General features: G+C 41.6%; 1 protein-coding gene across 4 annotated transcripts in view; it reads right to left on the bottom strand.

The window, feature by feature from the left end:
- The window catches only part of kansl1l (KAT8 regulatory NSL complex subunit 1-like), a 50,233-nt gene that overhangs the window by 12,317 nt on the left and 15,881 nt on the right, over positions 1 to 22,035 (bottom strand). For all 4 annotated transcript variants that reach the window (XM_080457168.1, XM_080457167.1, XM_080457169.1 and 1 more), the window contains exons 7-10: positions 17,257 to 17,363; positions 14,437 to 14,626; positions 7,815 to 7,977; positions 6,895 to 7,044 (exon numbers count right to left, since the gene is read on the bottom strand). In XM_080457168.1, the coding sequence (XP_080313294.1) occupies positions 6,895 to 7,044; positions 7,815 to 7,977; positions 14,437 to 14,626; positions 17,257 to 17,363 (610 nt within the window). The remainder of the gene's footprint in view (positions 1 to 6,894; positions 7,045 to 7,814; positions 7,978 to 14,436; positions 14,627 to 17,256; positions 17,364 to 22,035) is intronic.

Below are 22,035 nucleotides of genomic sequence, written 5' to 3'. Positions count from 1 at the left end.
CAAATCCGCCACTAGAGCGCAGCACATGACAGATTGATCATGTCGTTGGGTCTCTCTCACCCTTCTTCATAGATTAGACAAGGAAAAACATGAAAACGGATGTGACGTCCCCCCCATTGTTTTGATCGGCGAAAATTACGTTGTGATATACGACGGCGATGACTGATCGTCACCCAGACCATAGATTATAGAAGAGAACCGTTCCGTTTGTCCGTTATACCGTGTGAAAACCCGTTTATTTACCTATTTTGGACGAAAATGACTGGGGAAAAGAATCAAAAACCGGAAACGGAATCCAGGTCATGGAACCGGATGCAGATGTCCGTGAAGTAAGTGGAACTCGAGAATAACATTGAATATTAAGCAGCATAGCGCAATCAGAGATTAAACAATGAACGCGCGTCCAGCGCGTCGAGCGCGTCGACGGCCAACTGGACAAAGTAGCACTTGACGCGTTATCGCGTCGTCCGCAGTCAAAGAGTTAAGCATGCGCATACCCTCTATTAAAAATAGTTGATATACTGTACAAGCTCACAACGACAAACAACCCTTTCTCTTGTGAGCACCAGGAAAACTGTCCTCACAATGTCTATTCCTCAAATTCAACTATAATACTCGTGGAGACATTTGGCCACAAGCATAGTAATCCAAGGGTGTATACGCACACGCACACACACACACACACACACACACACACACACACAAGTTAGTACAACGCAGGAATTTCCCCTCGCTGTCCCAAATCCCTCTCCAGTCGCTGGGGGATTAGGCAGCTCGGTTAAAGTGCACAATGAGCTCCCACAGCTAATCCTCAACTGTCCCAATATATATACTGTACAGTCCCATTACAGATGACTGGAACCACACTGTCCCAATATATATACTGTACTGTCCCTTTACAGATGACTGGAACCACACTGTCCCAATATATATACTGTACAGTCCCATTACAGATGACTGGAACCACACTGTCCCAATATATATACTGTACAGTCCCATTACAGATGACTGGAACCACACTGTCCCAATATATATACTGTACAGTCCCATTACAGATGACTGGAACCACACTGTCCCAATATATATACTGTACTGTCCCTTTACAGATGACTGGAACCACACTGTCCCAATATATATACTGTACTGTCCCATTACAGATGACTGGAACCACACTGTCCCAATATATATACTGTACTGTCCCATTACAGATGACTGGAACCACACTGTCCCAATATATATACTGTACTGTCCCTTTACAGATGACTGGAACCACACTGTCCCAATATATATACTGTACTGTCCCTTTACAGATGACTGGAACCACACTGTCCCAATATATATACTGTACAGTCCCATTACAGATGACTGGAACCACACTGTCCCAATATATATACTGTACAGTCCCATTACAGATGACTGGAACCACACTGTCCCAATATATATACTGTACTGTCCCTTTACAGATGACTGGAACCACACTGTCCCAATATATATACTGTACAGTCCCATTACAGATGACTGGAACCACACTGTCCCAATATATATACTGTACTGTCCCTTTACAGATGACTGGAACCACACTGTCCCAATATATATACTGTACAGTCCCATTACAGATGACTGGAACCACACTGTCCCAATATATATACTGTACTGTCCCTTTACAGATGACTGGAACCACACTGTCCCAGTATATATACTGTACTGTCCCTTTACAGATGACTGGAACCACACTGTCCCAATATATATACTGTACTGTCCCTTTACAGATGACTGGAACCACACTGTCCCAGTATATATACTGTACTGTCCCTTTACAGATGACTGGAACCACACTGTCCCAGTATATATACTGTACAGTCCCATTACAGATGACTGGGCCACACTGTCCCAGTATATATACTGTACTGTCCCATTACAGATGACTGGGCCTCCTACACCAGTGGTTTTCAACCTTTTTTTGTGTCAAGGACCCCCAAATTGACACATATTAGCCCACAGACCCTTATTTGAAAAGATATGCCTGGGACTCAGCCATTTTGATTTCTTGGGGGTCCCAATCTACACTGTATCATCCTCATTAGTGTTCATTTAACTCTGAGAGTGTACAAATGGGTTCCATTTGTACACTCTCAGAGTTACAGACGCATAAGGGTCCATTTGTTTCCTAACTATTAATTAGGCTGTGGACCCCCTGGAACTCCCTCAAGGACCACTGGTGGTCCCCGGACCAGTGGTTGAGAACCACTGTCCTACACAATGGAAGCCTCTGTCTGAGGGACAGGGGGACAACATGGTACAGTAGGCTATTATGTACAGTAGCTATCTGAAGCAGTGATTCTCAAGGTGGGGTCCGGGGACCCCCTGGAGTCCTTGAGGTTTCCAGGGGGTCCCCACTCCAGGTAAATTAGTCAAATATAGCAATATCAGTTTAACTACTTTAACCCTATGTACGTCATTGGCTGTTTGAAAATAGCCGATCTACAAGCTCACGACGCGTTGTAGATCTGCTATTCTCCAACATTTTTGTACTTTTACTTTTGGTACTTTAGGTATATTTTGATGCCAATGCTTTTGTACTTTTACTCAAGTAACATTTTGAACACATGGCCTTTTACTTGTAAGAGTATTTTTTATAATATGGTATTGCTACTTTTACCTAAGTAAAAATGTTGAGTACTTTTTCCACCACTGGTCATGAGACACAGGCAGCAGCGGCAGCGTTCACCCACACAGCAAAGGCAGCCGTCTGCCACAGTGTGATAAGAGACACATGGAGAGGGACTGTAACTGAGAGTGATTATTACTGTCACCCCTGACGCCACCATCACCACCACATCACGTTTCCTTATCTCACCACAGCCTTTGCCTCGTTTCAAAATGTCCACGGATTACCCCTTTAACACCTTTACCGCCGGGCCCGTAGTTCTACGGGCCGTTAAATCCAACGGTTAAGCGCCGAGCCCGTAGTCCTACGGGCTGCGGTCTTTTCGCGCATGCGCGGTCCGGGTGCACTTTCGGAATTTTTTTGATCCACTTCCGTTTCCGGTTTGATGACAGGAAATAGAATTATTTGGGATCCGGTTTCGACGATCACGCCCGCTCCCATTCTACAGACGAAACTGAAACTCAATTCTCTTCCTGTAGTTTTTTCTCCTCGCATTTCACTGTTTAACGTAATCCGCTCTAACTACAGTCATGGAAGTCCGTTTGACATGCGGTCTTCACTGGGAGATACAGGGAGATCTCGCGGACGTAAACAGACCGTTCACGGCTCAATCTTAAGGATTTTAACAAGATCTATGGCGACATGAAAAAAACAAAAAAACAACAAAAACACCTTGGCAGGTGAGTACATTATTGTGAGATTAACCTCTGGCGGTGGATGTGTTAAGACCGGGAACGCATCTGTGTCATTTTTTTAAGATTTCTTTGGGTTATTCAAAAATAGCAGATCTACAAGCTCATAGCGCGGCACCGAGTGCCGCGCTATGAGCTTGTAGATCTGCTATTTTTTGAAAAATCGTAACAATTTGTGCAAATCTTTTCATGTATATTTTTCAAAGCAAACATTATTAACTCTGTTGGGGGGTCCCTGGATCAAGATGTTTTGAGATGGGGGTCCACGGCCAAATGCATAATCATTTTTGAGAACCACTGATATTATAGCAACATACGTTTTTTTCAAAAAGCTGTTGGGATTTAGAAGACATTTGTAGAATCCCCAGAAGCAAAGATTTGAGTTATATATATTCAAAGATTTGCACTGTACACATTTTCCAAAATAGCAGATCTATAAGCTCGGTGATCTACGCACTATTTTTTGTTTTTGACGCATTACTAAGCCAATAATTTGATGACCAGCGGACCGGTAGGCAGCGGTTCCGGTAGGAGACACAAAGGAGCCTCTTTGTGTCTCCTACCGGAACCGCCGCCGGTCATCAAATTATTGGCTTAGGAATGCCACAAAAAAACAAAAGATATTCATTTTGGGGGTGAACTATCCCTTTAACTAGTGCAGCTTTCTGTTGGTCCGTTGTACCATTTTTAGCTTGTTCATCAATCATTGGCTACACTGACCTGAGGTCAGTGCTGTTGACAGGAAATCGAACAGGGTTCGTGGTGCGTTACGTCTCCGACACGCGGCTCCCTGCTGGTTACAGCCTAGAACATTGGTTCTCAAAGTGGGGGTCCTTTGGGGGGTTCCAGGGACTAATATAGCATCACAATGATTTTAACCACTTTAACCTTTTATGCTTTGGTTATTCAAAAATAGCAGATCTACAAGCTCATAGCGCGGCAATGAGCTTGTATATCTGCTATTTTTGAAAAATCGTGAAAATTTGTGCAAATCTTTGAATATATATATATATAGTGAACATTTTTTACTCAAATCTTTGCTTCTGGGGGGTCCCTGGAACAAAATATTTTGAGATGGGGGTCCGCGGCCAAATACATATCATTTTGGGGGTCCTTGGCATGAAAAAGTTTGAGAACCACTGGCCTAGAACCTCTTCTCCACTCGTTGACCTCTCCTCCTGGCCATAATCCACATTCCTACTTCTCCATAACCTCTAACCTCTCTCTTTTCCTTTCGTCCCCTACCACACATGCTCACTCCATCCCTCTATTCTTCCTTCTCGTCCCTCCATCTCGCGTGGCTGGTTGTTTTGGGCGGTTGACCCTGGTCATGGTCGATGACGGTTAGGAGCCAATCGAAGCAGTGGGCTCTGGAGCCCAGGGGGCAACGGGGGGGATCGTTAATGATTGACCCTCAGTGGGCGAGACTGACACACACACACACACACACACACACACACACTATAGTATAACCCAACCATGCACTTACACACAACATACATACACAGATTACACACACACACACTCTGTAAATCGGTACATGCATGCACGCACGCACACACGCACAAGCACGCACACACACACACGTGCACACACACGCACACAGACCTGAGATTCCAGAGAGGGTTAGTGCTCGATGGATCTACAATCTAGAGCAGGGGTCTTCAACGTTTTTCAGCCCAAGGACCCCCTAGCCGAGACAGAGATGAAGCGGGGACCCCCACAACTTTTTCATAGATATCATATAGTTTCGCTGTTTGACAGCACTACTCATCAGTGTTGTGTTGGATTCATGTTAATGTGTGTTTTCAGATATTTAAACACTAAAAACGCCAATACTTAATAAACTTGACCTTTCACTCTGTACTGAGTATGCTCTTTTTTCCCTCTACACCAAACCTCTTTGCCGAAAATAGCTTATCTACTAGCTCACAACGCCTCGCCTTGTGAGCTTGTAGATCTGCTTTTTTTTTAGCTAAAGTTCCCCTCAGAATACGGATGCTAGGGTTCAAGTGGTTAACGTAAAAAAAAATCAAAAATGTTCCTATCACATAAAGATTTGGCGGCCCCTGTAGTAACTCTGAGGACAGCCCTAGGACCCCCTGTTGAAGACCCCTAATCTAGAGCTATCTGCAGCTCAGTCCTCTACTTCTTTGGGCCTATTCCCATCAAAGTTGCCACATCGGAGCATCGTACATGTACAAGCCAACAGGATGCCTGACCTTTTCATGTCAAGGACCCCCAAATTGACACTTATCAGCCCGTGGACCCCCATTTGAGAAGATATGCCAGGGACCCCCATAAGAGAAGTTTTTTTTTTTTCACGACTCTAGCAGGGATTCTCAACCATTTTAATTTCAAGGACCCCCCGACCCATTCAATCCCGGGGACGCATCTGTGTCATTTTAGATTTCTTTGGCTATTCCAAAAATAGCAGATCTACAAGCTCATAGTGCAGCACCGAGTGCTGCACTATGAGCTTGTAGACCTGAAAATGTTTGCAGATCTTTGAATATATCTATCTTTTTTTTAAGCTAATTTGTAACTCAAATCTTTGCTTCTGGGGGGGGGGGGGGGGGTCCCTGGAACAAAAGATTTTGTGGGGGTCCGCAGCCAAATACATATCTAAAAATGTGTTTTTCTAAATCCAAACAGTATGTCAGTGGTGCTCCAACTGTATTTGGCCACGGACCCCCATCTCAAAAAGATATGCTGTTCCAGGGACCCCCAGAAGCACAGTTCGGAGTAAAAAATGTTCGCTTTAAAACATATATGTAAATATGTTCAAAGATTTGCACACATTTTCAAGGATATATTTTTTTTTTGCAGATCTACAAGCTCATAGCGTGGCACATATGAGGTTTCCATCCGACAGAGACGATATGAAGGTTTTTGTTGATTAGTGTCCCAGCAGACACCGTGAGAGAGAGAGGGGAAAGAGGCCATGAGGAGAGAAAGAACAGAAAACAAGAGCACAATAGAGCAGGCCAGTGGTAGTAGTATAGATACTATAGCAGGGGTCTTCCAACGTTTTTCAGGCCAAGGACCCCCTAGCTGAGAGAGAGAGATGAAGCAGGGACCCCCTCTATATTGTATAAAATTGTGTTTCAGATTAAACTTTTTGTTTTTACTTGATCTGCTCTTTTTTCCCCTCTACACCTATACCTCTTTGCCAAAAAATAGCCGATCTACAAGCTCACAACGCCTCGCGGTGCGTAGATCTGCTATTTTTGGCTAAAGTTCTCCTGCAGAAAAGGGATGCTAGAGTTCAAGTGCTTAATGTAAAAAAAAAAAAAAATCATATCACACAAAGATTTGGCTTTTTCACGTCAAGGACCCCCAAAATGATATGTATTTGGCTGCGTTTCTTTATCATGGTTAAAGTGGTTAAAATTACTGTGACGCTATATTAACTCATTTTGCTGGGGACCCCCCCTGGTACCCCCCAAAGACCCCTGGGGGGTCCCCGGACCACCACTTTGAGAACCAATGCCCTAGTAGTCCCGGACCCCTGTGCTATAGTAAGGTTCTTACTGTTGTGCAGCAGTGTGGAGGAGTCACAGCCTGATGTGTTGTGGTGGTACTGTCCTCCTGGACTGGACCGTTCAGCCTTGACGACCAACGGCCTCTGGAGCCACTCTTCTCTGGCCAGGGCTGTCTGCAAGTGATGGGACAGTGGAGTGTCTGGGGGGGGGGGGGGGGGAGGAGAGGAGCATTTGTCTTTAGCTGAACAATTGCCTGTATATTATGAGAGGGACCCCCACCCCAAGAAGCAAAGATTTGAGTTACAAATGTTCACTTAAAAAAATACATATATTCAAAGATTTGCACACATGTTCAAGATTTTTTTTGAGATGCGTTCCGGGTTTTAAAGGAGGAGTTCACCCAAAAAATGACTTATTTTATTTCAATTGCACGCCCCATGATGCCTTGAATTCATGGATTTATTTTTGTTTTTGTCGCATTCCTAAGCCAACAATTTGCCGACCGTGTGTATTTCCGGTAGGAGAGACAAAGAATCTACTTTGTGTTTCCTACCGGATACATTAGTCGGTAGAAGACGGGAATCAAATTATTAGCTTAGGAATGCGACAAAAACAAATCCATGAATTCAAGGCTTCATGGGATGTGCAATTGATAGAAAATAAGTCATTATTTGGGTGAACTACTCCTTTAATGGGTCAGGGAGGAGATTAACATTTCAGATCTGCTATTTTTGACGTGCAACACCATCGTGCAACAAAGTATGAATCAGGGCTTAAGTGGATCAGATAATGGTCAATTTCCCTGAAAGCTCCCATTCTTGTAAAAAACAATCAGACAATTCTGTGATTCAACAGTTCTGTGAACGACTGTTTCTCAACATCAGGTCCGGGGACCACCAGAGATTAAAATATGGGGGTGAAATGGGGGTCCGACGTGGCCACTGGTGTAAACATGTGTCTTTGCCTTACCTGAAGAGAGAGACAGAACGGGGTGGGGTCTGGAGGGGGCGATGGAGGTCGTCAGTGAACTGCTGGAGGTGCAGGTGGGGTCAGCGCACAGGGCCACAGGGTCACAGGAGGAGCATGTTGGACAGGTGGAGGTCGAGGAGGACGAGGGAGAACTCTCCACCCGCTGAAAGAGAGAGAGAGAGAGAGAGAGAGAGAGAGAGAGAGAGAGAGTCAAGGAGAGAGAAAGATACAGTAGATAAGATGATAAAATGAGAGGGGGGGGGGTATACATACATAGAATGTGTGATTTGGCATCTGGGTGGTTCAAGAGTAGTGCCCATCACCATGGAGACTGGGGTTCAATTGCCCCCCTTTTATGCCCATATATGGAGATTTCTGTATCTGTCTGTCTTTCTCCCTTTCATGTCCATATATGGACATGAAATATCTGTGTCCCTTTTATGGCCATACTGTATATGGAGTTCCGTGTGAGGCATACCCCACAGCACAATGACGGATTTGATCCACCCAACTTCACTCCTGCACTCCTTGGCAACACGCACACAAAGTTTGCCGGTCGGTTCTCTAGATACAGTACACTGGTGGTGACACACTCACTCGCATGCACGCACACACAACACACAAATATTCTGTGAATTTATAGTTGCATTCCAGTGTTCCGACATGAATCCGAATGATTTGTATGACAATTAATGGTCAGCTAAAATGGTGCGCTTGTGACAGCCTTAGTTGTCAGTGACAGGGAGTATAGACCCCTTAACAGACGACGTCACACTGATAAGAACCAGTATGCGCCCGTAGGCCGGCACCAAATGAAACCCATTCTGTCATGTCTCGCTAGGACGCGCCTAACTAGCCAACACACAAGAGGAGGTTGAATGACTGAAACCAGCGCACTCCCGAAACAATATTTTGGGAATTGATTGCATGAAACAATCCCTTGTGCGTCCAGTCTCAATGTTGGTAAACAAATAATTGGTCTATGAACATGGAAAGAACTGGCATGGCAACTAAATTGGTGAGGAAAAAAACTAAACAAAAGTGAGTCTGTGATTATATATATATCGTCTCTGTAGGGTGGAAACCTCATATGTCCAAAACAGTTACTTTTCAGGATTCAAATAAAAACAATAGCAACAAGTAGCAGATCTACAAGCTCAAAACAAGCTTTCGAGCTTGCGGATCTGCTACTGTTGATGCTTTTGAGTGACGCTGTAGTGTGATCAAGTAGGGCCGTTCATTTACCCACAAAAAGTGAAAATATGGAGATAAGAGGTTTCTGCCCGACGATATGATGATCTCTCATCCTCCACATCAGGCACTCGAAAATGGAGGCGGCAGAGAGCATAATATAGCCATGGGGTTTAAATATCTCAGGTTCTCTCTCTCTCATTGTTATGGAGTGAGTCATGATGTCTTGGAGAAGCTACTATCAGGGGCTGACTGTATAATCACACCGATTAACCCATTAAGACCGGGAACGCATCGGTGTCATTTTTAGATCGGCTATTCAAAAATAGCAGATCTACAAGCTCGTAGCTACGAGCTTGTAGATCTGCTTTTTTTTTTTTTTTAATCTTGAAAATGTGTGCGAATCTTTGAATGTATGTATTTTTTTACATTTTTAACTCAAATCTTTGCTTCTGGGGATTCTACAAATGTCCTCTAAATCCTAACAGTTTTTTTTGGGAAAACACATATGTTGCTATAATAATATCAGTGGTTCTCAAAGTTTTTCATGTCAAGGACCCCCCCAAAATGATATATATTTGGTTCCAGGGATCCCCAGAATCAAAGATTTTAGTTAAAAATGTATATATATATATATAATATATTCAAAGATTTGCACACATTTTCAAGAAAAATAGCCAAAGAAATCTTAAAATGACAGAGTATGCGTTCCCGCCGGTCTTAATGGATTAAAGTCATTAAGCTGCCATTAAGATGCCTTGGTCTGCTGCTAATATCGCAGAGCTGCATTGCTGCTTTGTCATTGCTGCTTATTATCATGGCACTTTGGCTCATCTAACCAAAATGGCATGACATGATATATCACAGGCAATTACAGGGTCGGGGAGGAAAGGAAAAAAAAAGAAAGGAAGAAGAAAGGATTGGAATGTGTGTTATATGTAGGGCTGGGCAATTAACCTAAAATATATCTAAACTGATATTTAGAACTAATAATTGACTTAAACTTACTCATGTTCATGGGACATTTTAAATGAAGACATCAGTGAAGTGAAACGTTCTGATCTGATCCCATTTAGATCAGCAGATGCCATGTAAGAAGGAGAGAACCACTTTTATGTGAAAGTAACTTTAATTTAACAATAGACAAGCACTGAAATGTAATGTATTATGGTAGCACCTACAGTATAATGAGGAGTTTAATGTACTGCAAAATAATAATTTATTTTAGCCCTTTGTTTTTGCTTACCAACAGGAACCTAGCTTCCCTATTCTGGGGCGAACATTCAGCAAAAATAGACAACATTTACAAGCTCACAACGAGACACGTTGTGGGCTTGTAGATTGGCCATTTTTGGCGAAGAGATCAGGTGTAGATTGTAGAATGAAAAAAGGAGCGGACCAAGTATAGAGCACTATAGAGCACCCCTTAAATTAGAATTTTGTATACATACATATACTAAGATATACAGTACTGTACTGCTGGCCAAGGACATCCACTGTCATCTCGCTCATAATGTCTCATTATGTTAAAATATATAATATACAGTATTTTACATCAGCTCTTCTATTCATAAACTTTACTAGGCTCATGACAAAGGCACTAATCCAGTGGTTAGAGTGCAATTTGTTGAAAGTTGAAACTATCTCAGAGAACTGCATGTAATGTTCTGAATCTAACTGGAATCTCAATGCGTCTGAGTGAAAAAGTACATAATGATCATTTATCCTAGCATACTCAAACTATGCACGACTACGCTATGTTAAACAACACTGTATTAAATGAAGACATCAGATGTCAAAATGGTAACTTTAGGCGGCAGCAATCTCTCAGTAAAATACCTAAGCTTGTGAGTAGAGGGTTGCCAGTTTCAATCACCTCTGTTAAAATGAGTAGGAGGCAAGTCAATGAGACATGCTCTCCCCTTTCTCAATAACTAACTTCAAAGAGCCCTTAGGGGCTAAAGGTAAGCTGCTCAGTGGCTAACAACTGTAAACTACAGTATATGTACCGGGCAATTCCCACATATTGAAATCACAACAAATTGTCTCAAAGTTGTCTTTGTCACACACAAAAGTACATAGGGGTTAAAAAAAAAGCCTTAAAGGGATATTTCACTTTCAAAAAAAGTTTTGGTCATTCTATCGTCTACTCAGGCTTTTGTGAACCCCCCAGTCCGTTTTTAAGTTGCTTGATTCAGTATTTAGATATTTGATATTCATTTTATCAGACACGCCCCCTTCCTATAAAAACCCATTATAACTTCAAACTCCATTTTTAACATGTTAGATTTGTCAAAAACGCCCGTCCTTGGTTCTGGTGACTCACCCTGCCCTCCTAATACGCGAGGGGGCCGTGTTTTTTCGATAACTTTTTTCATTTATTTTTAATATTCTTTTTGGAAAATGGAAAAAATAAAATACATTAACAACACATCCACCGCCAAGGGCTAATCTCATAATGTACTCACCAGTGCCAAGGTTTTATTGTTGTTTTTTGTTTTTTTCAGGTCGCCATAGGCCCCGTTAAAATCCTTTAGATTGCGCGATCCACTGTTTGTAAACAACGTGCACATGTCCTGGTGTCTACTCGTCGAGACCGCGTGTCAAACGGAGCCGCCATGTTTGAGTTCTGACCGTTTATGTTAACATGGGAAATGCGAGGATGAAAAACTACATAGGTTTTACAAGGCTTTTTGTGTACGACTTAGAATGGAGGCCGACGGGAAACAAAAAACGGGATCGCACTTCCGGTCGACTTCGGGTGGTGTTACACTGAAAATGGTCCCCCTAGAAAATTGAAAAAAAAATAATAATTCGAAAAAAAGGAAAAAACACCCGGACCGTAGGACTACGGTTTCGGCGCTTAACAGTTGGATTTAACGGACCGTAGGACTACGTTCTTGGCGGTGGATGTGTTAAAAAAATTAAATAAAATAAATGAAAAAAGTTATCGAAAAAACACGGCCCCTCGTGTATTAGGAGGGCAGGGTGAGTCACCAGAACCAAGGACGGGTGTTTTTGATGAATCTAACAGGTTAGAAATGGAGTTTGAAGTTATAATGGGTTTGTATAGGAAGGGGGCGTGTCTGATAAAATGATTATCAAATATCTAAATACTAAATCAAGCAACTTAAAAACGGTCTGGGGGGCTCACAAAAGCCTGAATAGACGATAAAATGACAAAGTTTTTTGGAAAGTGAAATATCCCTTTAAGACCGGGAAGGGAACGCATCTGTGTCATTTTAAGATTTATTTGGCTATTCAAAAATAGCAGATATACAAGCTCATAGCGCTCATACCGAGTGCCACGCTATGAGCTCGTAGATCTGCTATTTATGGAAAAATCGTGAAAATGTGTGCAAATCTTTGAATATATATTTTTTTACAGCGAACATTTGTAACTAAAATCTTTGCTTATGGGGGTCCCTGGAACCAAATATTTTGAGATGGGGAGGTCCTTCACATGAAAAGGTTTGGGCACCACTGATATTATAGCAACATACGTTTTTTTTCCTTCAAAACAAATTGTATTTGTAGAATCCCCAGAAGCAAAAAGATTTGAGATACAGATGTTCGCTCTAAAGATTTTCACAAATTTTCATGATTTAAAAAAAGTAGCAGATCTACAAGCTCATAGCGCTATGAGCTTGTGGATCTGCTATTTTTGAATAGCCAAAGAAATCTGAAAATGAAATACAAATGCATTCCTGATCTTAATGGGTTAAGAAAAAGTCCCCCAAATTGAACTGTGTTCTCACCACTGCGGAGCAGGTACTGCACCCTTCTCCACTGATTCACTTGTTTCACCAACACAGAGCCCCAGGATATATAGTGGCTCTTTTCCACTACAAGAACTAAGCGAACCTTGCCGTGCCATGAAACGTATTTCACAGGTTCTGGATTTGTAGTCTTTTGAATACAATTTTAGTCATCTGAAAAGTTTTCGTTTTAGTCTAGTTTTATTTGACAAAATATATTTTTTCTACAATTGATTTTGTATCACAAAAATGTATTTTGGCAGGCCTTGATGGCGTCGTAATGGCTGATTTTACACTTGGTTACATGCTGAAAATAGCTGATCTACAAGCTACTGAGCTTGTAGATCTGCTATTTTCAGTGCGCAACCAAACATATAATGACTTGTATTTTAGTTCTACTGGATCTCTTCTGCTCTATAGTCCCGACCTAACATTTTAGTCTAGTTTGTATTTGTTGACGAAATTGTCAATGTATTTAGTCTTAGTTTTAGTCGTCATAGCTTAGTTTTTATTTAGTTTTCGTAAGTGAAAAAAAAGGTAGTCGACGAACATTTCGTCGTACTTTTAGTCGACGAAATGAACACTGCATACCCCTCATTTGGGGCCTGCTCAGGAGGTAGCCTAGAAGGAACCCAGAACTCAGAACTCACCCAGAACTTGGACTGTTTCTGATTAAACGTAAACAAACGTAAACAAAAAAAACATCATTGAACTTCAAAGGTTCTGGAAAGTTTCAAGTTATAATGGAAGGTTCTGGGATAACCTTCATGGTCATTCAAACTGAGCCGTATTTAGTCAGTGGTGGGAAAAGTACAAAAATGTTTTACTTGAGTAAAAGTATCAATACCCTATTGTAGAAATAGTGTTACAAGTAAAAGTCCGGTATTCAAAATTTACTTGAGTAAAAGTATATCAAAATATACTTAAAGTACCAAAAGTAAAAGTACTACTCATTATGCAGAATGTCCCATTTCACAAGTTTTCAAATGTATAAAATGTGTGCAAATCTTTTGAAAATAGCAGATCTACAAGCTCACAACGTGTTGTGAACTTGTAGATCTACTGTTTTCAAATAGCCGAAGTTTAATACGGCTGAAGTGGTTAATGTATGTTTTGTGATAACAATTAAAATCTACAAAGTAACTAAAGTTTTCAAATAATTGTAGTGGAGTAAAAGTATAATATTTGCCTCTGAGACGTAGTGGAGTAGAAGTAAAAGTACTGAAAATTGGAAATACTCCAGTAAAGTAAAAAATACCTCAAAGTTGTACTTAAGGTAGGGTAAGTGATCTACTTTGGTTAAAATAAGTGTTAAATAGCTCTATATTCTGATAGTACTCATTGCTATAGAGTGTTTGTTCAGTAAAAAATAGTCTCACATGTCTCTCCAGCTCTTTATTAAACAGAAAATGCATTTTCAGTGCTCTCTCCTGATTGGCTTAAACATTTTCACCTACCTGAAAATTTACTATTCTGTTTACGAAAGAGCTGGAGAGACCCCTGTGACCAAACAAACGCTCTGTATCAATGATTACTATCAGAATATAGTACTTTAAACTTTTTAACAAAACAAAAAATATCACTTACCCTACCTTTGAGTACAGTACTTGAGTAAATGCACTTAGTTACTTTACACCACTGTATTTCGTGTAACGTGGGAGGACAGTGTGTACCTTTGGGCTGCTGCTGGTGCCGTGGAGGTGGAGGGTGAAGAGTTTGGGTTTGTGGTAGGTGACCAGAGGCCGCGTTCTGGCGCACACACGGGAGGCGTCGGCCTTGAGGAGCTGCTGTCTGCCGCGGCTGACCACCTTCCTCTTCTTGCTGCCCGCCGCCAGGGAGAGGAGCTCGTATCCCCCCAGGCCGCTGCAGGGACCAATCACACACAAAGACGTGCAGTGGTGGAAAAAAGTACAAAAAATGTTTTACTTAAGTAAAAGTATCAATACTGCAAATGTTAAGGGTGCCCTAGTTAACCAAACTAAATCGATTTAAATGGTTATTGAAAAAATTATCGATCATTTCATAAAGTAATCGATACATTATCTACAAGCTCACAACGTGTCATTGCTATTTTTGCACGACACAGTTGTGCAACAAAGTATAAAATGGCGCTACATAAAGTATTTCTAATTCGATTGTACTGTCGTGTGTATTTGTGTTTGACCCATTAACTCTCTCAGTGCCACGCCCCGAGATATCCCGAGTTTTTCCCGAGTACCCTCCGTGCCAGCACGAGAAATCCCGAGTTTTTACTTTTGACTGTGGTCGCACTATTCTGTTTATTTTTCATGATCACTTTCGCTTCCTGACTCCTTCAGACTCATTGGGTTCCGGTTTCATGACGCAGATTCCGTTTCCGGTTCTAATTTTTTTCCCGCGGTCATTTTCGGCCAGAATAGGGAAAGTCACGGTTTTTCACACGGTATAAAATACGAACGGAGAGGTCCACGTCTACTCTCTTTGGTCTGGGTGACGATCAGTCATCGTAGTCGTGTATCGCATCGTAATTTAGCCCGATCAACGATTGTCAAAAATGTCAACATCCGGTTATGACCGGATGTGACGTCAGCCTGTTTGGGAGGGGGCGAGTGAGCCAGCGAGGTCATCAATGTGTCGATTTGTTGCTCTCTACTGGTAGAACTGTATTATGGGTTTAAACACCCAATCAGATAATTTATTTGAATGAAAAATTACAAAACGCAAATTGCTGGCACTGGGGGAGTACTTTATGAAAAAACTCTTGGCACTGAGAGAGTTAAGACCTGAGGCCGATTCTAAATATGTATTCTAAATCCTAACAGTTTTCTGAAAAACGTATGTCGCTGTATCTTTGGTGCTCAAACTATTTTATGTCAAGGACCCCTTGATAATATATGGATATGGCCGCGGACCCCCATCTGAAAAAATATTGTTCCAGGTACCCCCAGAAGCAAAGATTTGAGTTAAAAATGCTCGCTTTATTTTTTTTTATAGATTTAAAGATTTGCACAACATTTTCACAAATTAAAAAAATAGCAGATCTACAAGCTCATAGCGTGACGCGCTTGATGAGCTTGTAGATCTGCTATTTTTGAATCGCCAAAGAAATCTAAAATGCTTCCCCGGTTTTGATGGGTTAACATGTTGTCCAAAATGGTCTGAAAATGGAAGAAAATAATAATCCTGGTTCCATCTGTGAGGAGGAGAAGGGGGGCCGTTACACAGAGACGCACATGTGGTTTAACAGAACAACAGGAAGGAAAGGCTTGAACTGATGCTTTTGATCCAAATCAGGCTGGACACTGGGGACCAGGCTGTTCCTTTGGGCTGCTTTACAAACAAGCCGCATGGTTAAACTCTTCATAAAATGACAAGGCCCACGCGTTTCCCTCACGTTTCTATGGGAGTTTCATTGGATCTTATTGAAGAACCAAAAGTCTTTTCTCAGCAAATAATTTATGTTGTGTCTACAGCTACAAGCTACTGTAGCAGCTGTACATTTTAACCTTTAAAATGTTTTCAAACATAGAGGATCTACATTTACATCTGCAAGCTCACAATGTGTAGATTGGCTTTTGTTCCCCTTTCAATAGAGCTTGAATGGGTAAATAAAGTTCACTTTATGTGTATATATAATATGTGCTATATTGAATTTTTGTATATGCTTAATTCCTTAATTTCTTTATCTATCAAAGTTTGTAAATGTTCTCAAACAGAAACTGTAATAAAATCTGAGTTTTTTTATTTTTATTTAAAGATTTTGCACTTTTTTCAAAATATTTGTAATCGGTGGATCTGTCCAAGATTGGTATCGGACCCAAAACTCTGGCATGGGTCAGACTCTAGTGACTGGGAACACCACTCATCCAACATTAAAGGGAGCGGCCACCCTCGTTCTCCACACAGAACAGTCATTGTCCCCTGTGTTATGCAATTCCACTTCAATGTGGCCGTGTTGACAGCTCTTCTCTGGACAAAGTGACCTGACCTCGCTGACCACAGTCTTTGATGGCTCAGAATGACACATGAATGAATTATGATCCCTGTACAGCTGAGGCTCCACAGTCTTTTCATCTAAACCATTTTTGTGTGTGTCCAAGGAACACCAATGGGCAAGTCAAAATCATAAGGCATACCTCTATTCATAGAGAAAACAGCCAATCTGCAAGCTCACAACACACACAAGCTTGTAGATCTGCTATTTTTGAACATGTTGTAGGAATGTATTCATTTATTAAAAACAAAAGTGGTTAAAATATATTTACTGATAATAGTAATGATATAGTGAATTTAAAAAATAATGCACACCTTTTGTATGATTGTATATACTGAAATAATAACATGTGGTTGTCACAAAATCCCAAGGCACACCTGGACTTGTGTCATGGCACACCAGTGTGCCTCGCCACACAATGCACAGTGCCAATCATTTCTGTGTGTGTGTGTGTGCGTGCGTGCGTGCGTGCGTGCGTGCGTGCGTGTGTGCGTGCGTGCGCGTGCACAGTATCTTGTACCTGCTGAAGGCTCTTTTGCTGTGGCCCTTCCAGGCCTGTGGTTGTTTGGAGATGTTTGGTGATGAGAACGGAGACAGGCTGGTGACTATCTGGCTGAGCTGGGCACTCTGCAGTGGAGACAACACATCATCAAAACTCTAAACCAGAGAGAGAGAGAGAGAGACTACTCTGTCCACAAGGCTCCATGGATAAAAAACACACATCACTTAGGGCTGTTCATGCAATATTGGCGTTGTCAAAAGATTATCATCAGATGAATCACAGGCTAGCTGTGATTAATTATGATTAATCACCAGAGGTGGGGACTTGGACTCGAGACTCGAGACTCGACTTGAAGTCCCGATTTTGATGACTTTAGACTTGCTTGACCAAATCAAAAATAGACTTGGACTTGCTTGGGACTTGAATGCCAAAGACTTGAGACTTGACTTGACTTGAACGCTAAAGACTTGAGACTTGACTTGACTTGAGCCCTCTTGACTTGAAAATTCAAGTCTTTTCAAGTCACTTTCAAGTCACTTAAGCAAGCCAAAAATGTTTAAAAAGTGTGCATCAACTATAATGTTATTAGTCAGAAATCCCGGCCGTCAGTGACACCTAGTATAGTGTTGCCAAAGCTGCTTATTTACCCTAACTTTTGGACAAACTTTGGCTTGTTTTTGGAAGTCGGTTTGCTTGTTTCTCTCCCGATACTTGGCAACACTGGCCCACATGTTGCACGTTACCAAACAAACAACACACCGGCTTCACTCCTGCCGTCGCTGCTGGAACTGAAGCCAGGTGGAATAAAATGTCAACTCCAGCAGTTATAGCTTTCGGTTTTAAAGATTACAAGGTGAAAGACAAGACGAGAAAAGCAGTATGCAAGGCAAGACCTATACTTCACATTAACATTACGGCGTGCTAAGAGCAAACTACAGTATAACCAGTGGTGGAAAGTAACTAAGTACATTTACTCAAGTACTTTACTTAAGTACAATTTTGACTTATTTTTTACTTTACTGAAGTATTTGCAATTTTCAGTACTTTACTTCTACATTACAGTCATTTAGCAGACGCTTTTATCCAAAGCGACTTACAGTAAGTGCATTCAACATAGGTAGGGAACGAAACTACTAATCACCAGAAGTCCTAAGTGCATTTTCTGCAAAAACAAGCAACCAAGAGTATACCTAGCGCTAAGGTAAAAGTGCAATATATCAGCTACCTACTTCTACTCAACTACATACATATCAGAGGCAGATATTAGCCTACTTTTACTCCACTACAATTATTTGAAAACTTTAGGTACCAGTTACTTTGTAGATTTTGGTTATTAATACAAAACATACATTGACCACTTCAGCGCTATATACATTTCCTCTTCTACCCCGGATTTGAACGCGGTTTCCAGTGCAATTGCTGAAATTTCACCATTGTGATAATAGAGCCTGCCTGCTTGATCAGAGGATACACTGAATTTGTGTCAGATCCTGTGTCTAGGTGAGACATGGCCTTTGACATTATCTAAATGTCTCAATAGAAGAGCAGGGAGACAAAATACAACCACCCTGATTGTATAAGTTATATTGTAGTAACATACTCTACCATACAGATTGTACAAAATTACATTATATTCATTAAAAAGGGCCCTTTTAAACCCTGTCCTCAAGGAGGAAATTAAAAGTACAGTATCTGCGTTCTGTTGGCCTGGAAGAAACCTTGTTTTAAAACAAATGCAAATTGTGAAAAATGCTCATGATTTATGTAAATCTTTACATATCTTGAATTAACATTTTGACTTGTTTGGGACTTGAAACAAAAGGTTAGGACTTGTGTGGGACTCGAAACAAAAGGTTAGGACTTGTTTGGGACTTGAAACAAAAGGTTAGGACTTGTGTGGGACTCGAACCAAAATGCTAAGGACTTGTGTGGGACTCGAAACAAAAAGATGAGAACTTGGACTTGACTTGGGACTTGGCTGTGTTGACTTGGACTTGACTCGGGACTTGAGAGCAAAGACTTGAGACTCGACTTGGACTTGCAACATAGGGACTTTGTCCCACCTCTGTTAATCACCATGTGTAATATGCCCGAAATATGGCCATTTTCTCTGTATATTGTTGTGGGAACGGAAAGAATGATGGCGGATGTATTAGTTTTTTTTCCCCCCATCTAGTTTGGATCCATCAGCCATCAGATAACACTAGAGCAGTGGTTTTCAACCTTTTTCATGCCAAGGACCCCTAAATTGATATCCATTTGGCCGCGGACCCCAATCTCAAAATGTTTTGTGCCAGGGACCCCCGGAAGAGAAGATTTGTGTTAAAAAAATGCTAAATTCTACAAAATTCTTCAAACACTTTCAAGATTTTTCAAAAATGTTCAAAAATAGCAGATCTACAAGCTCGCAGCGCGGCACAAAGTGACGCGCTGTGAGCTTGTAGATCTGCTATTTTTGGATAGCCAACGTATGCAATATGGATAAAGGGGTGAAAATGTATTAAAACCTTTTGCTGGGGACCCCCTGGAACCCCCTCAAGGACCACTGGTGGTCCCCGGACCACTGGTTGAGAACCAATGCGCTAGAGCAATGGCTAGAGTAGAGTGTGTTTTGTGGGATGTGTCATGCGGGTCGTTCCGCTCATGTGTAAATGCATGAATCATTTTTTTTGACACATTAATTCCATAATTTCACCATCCTACATTAACACATTAAATGTGACAGCTCTGCATCCATTGTTGGGTATTTGTGCTGATTGAGATCCTTAAATCAAACGCATAAATTATATGTCAGTCAAATAACCAAGTTTTTGTTCCTCAACACAGTATATCGTCTCTGTCGGGTCCAAAACTGTTAAGGTCCTTACACACCGGGGCGATTTTTTCGTGCGAATAATACGCTTTTTTTTAAAACCTTATGAAGTCAATGCAAGCGTACATGGCGCGAAAAAGCGGAAAAGCAAAGCGAAAAAGCGTCTTTTAATTATTCGGAACGAGTCCGAATTTTGCGTATATTCGCACATTCGCCGGTGTGTAAGGACCTTTACTCTTCAGGATTCAAATTCAAGAATAGCAAAAGTGGCAGATCTGCAAGCTGAAAATGTGACGGTTTGATACTTTTGTGTGATGCTGTAGTGTGATCAAGTAGGAGCGTTAATTTATGAAAAAACACAAAATAGTTCAAATATGGAGATGAGAGGTGGAGATGGAGAACGATATGTGAAAGTGACTTTGTGAACCAATCAAAATTACTGTATCTGTTTACTGTACAAGGACAACAGCCAACAATTGGGCTCAAGCGTTTTTTGACAAAGGAAGACCGTTTTTATTCATTTCGTTGACGCCCTACTTGATCATACTACAGTCAGCGTCACACAAAAGCATCGAAACTAGCAGATCCACGCGTTTTGAGCTTGTGGATCTGCTAGTTTTAAGGTTTTTGGATCTGCTAGGATCTGTTATGTAATCTCTTTTTTTTTTTTTACGCAATTCTTTTTTATATTAATGTTTGGCCATGATTGGCCACAGGTTGAGAATCACTGCTGTTATTAGAGCCTAACCACTGTGGACCACAAGGTTCACTGTTTACAAATCCCAGGGGACTGGGGGCGTTTGTGACCTTTAGTGAGCTTTCAATGTCCTGGGTGGGGGGGGGGGACTAAGTGAAAGGACGTCCCACTGTATAATGGTTTCTGGTGAAAAGAAGAGGCTTGGTTACATTTATCTCGAGTGCCGGGACGTTTGTCAGCTCACTCAAGTATCCCTGAGCGTTTCACAGAAACTGTGCTGGCCAGAGCCGACTGAACGCCACCATTACTGAACAGAGAAGAGACATTGGCTCCTCTGAGGATCTAAGAACTTCTTACACACCAATGCTGCTAGGCTTTAATAGCAACAGGTGAAGCTCTCACAGCTCTGTTACTATAGCCCGGGATGCAACAACAAGAGCTGATTGGAGTATCAGTTAATGAGCTAAAGATTTTTTATTTGACTTGAAATGAAAGCTTTGATGCTCAAAGGAACACTATGCATAATCATTCAAGGAGTGTGTGTGTGTGTGTGTGTGTGTGTGTGTGTGTGTGTGTGTGTGTGTGTGTGTGTGTGTGTGTGTGTGTGTGTGTGTGTGTGTGTGTGTGTGTGTGTGTGTGTGTGTGTGTGTGTGTGTGTGCGTGCGTGCGCGCGCGCAGCGCGCGTGCGTGCGTGTGTACGCGCGGGTGGGTTGTTACTTCGGCTGCAGGAATTATGTCTTTTTCCAACTTCTCCCGACAAAAATAGTTTTTTGTTTGAATTGTAATTGTTTAATTCGTTTAATTAAGCAGGTCTATTTAAAGAAGGGATTAAACACTAAAACCAACCCCAGAAGGACACCAAGAAAATGGATACAGACTAAGTAAAACCAGGACCATAGCTGTAGAAAAAAAAACACACACACACACACACACACACAAACACACAGTAGAAGACTTACAATGTGGCCCAATGGGGGGCCTCGAAAAGACAGTATTGACTTATTTCCCCCCAATTAGTGTCTACTAAATTAAGAAGAATAAAATCGATTGAGAGACTCAGCTTTGTATCAAACTAAATACATAAATAATAGAGACTCTGTTTCTCCTCTCAGCCCTAACAAAAGGTGTGTGTGTGTGTGTGTGTGTGTGTGTGTGTGTGTGTGTGTGTGTGTGTGTGTGTGTGTGTGTGTGTGTGTGTGTGTGTGTGTGTGTGTGTGTGTGTGTGTGTGTGTGTGTGTGTGTGTGTGTGTGTGCATGAACGAGTCTCTGCATGTGTGTAACGTGCCAC

This window comes from Gymnoscopelus braueri (assembly GCF_963280865.1).
Source record: "Gymnoscopelus braueri genome assembly, chromosome: 18".
NCBI classification, from domain to species: Eukaryota; Metazoa; Chordata; class Actinopteri; order Myctophiformes; family Myctophidae; genus Gymnoscopelus; species Gymnoscopelus braueri.
The sequence above is the reverse complement of the archived record's forward strand: the minus strand, read 5'-3'. Positions and strand labels throughout refer to the sequence as shown.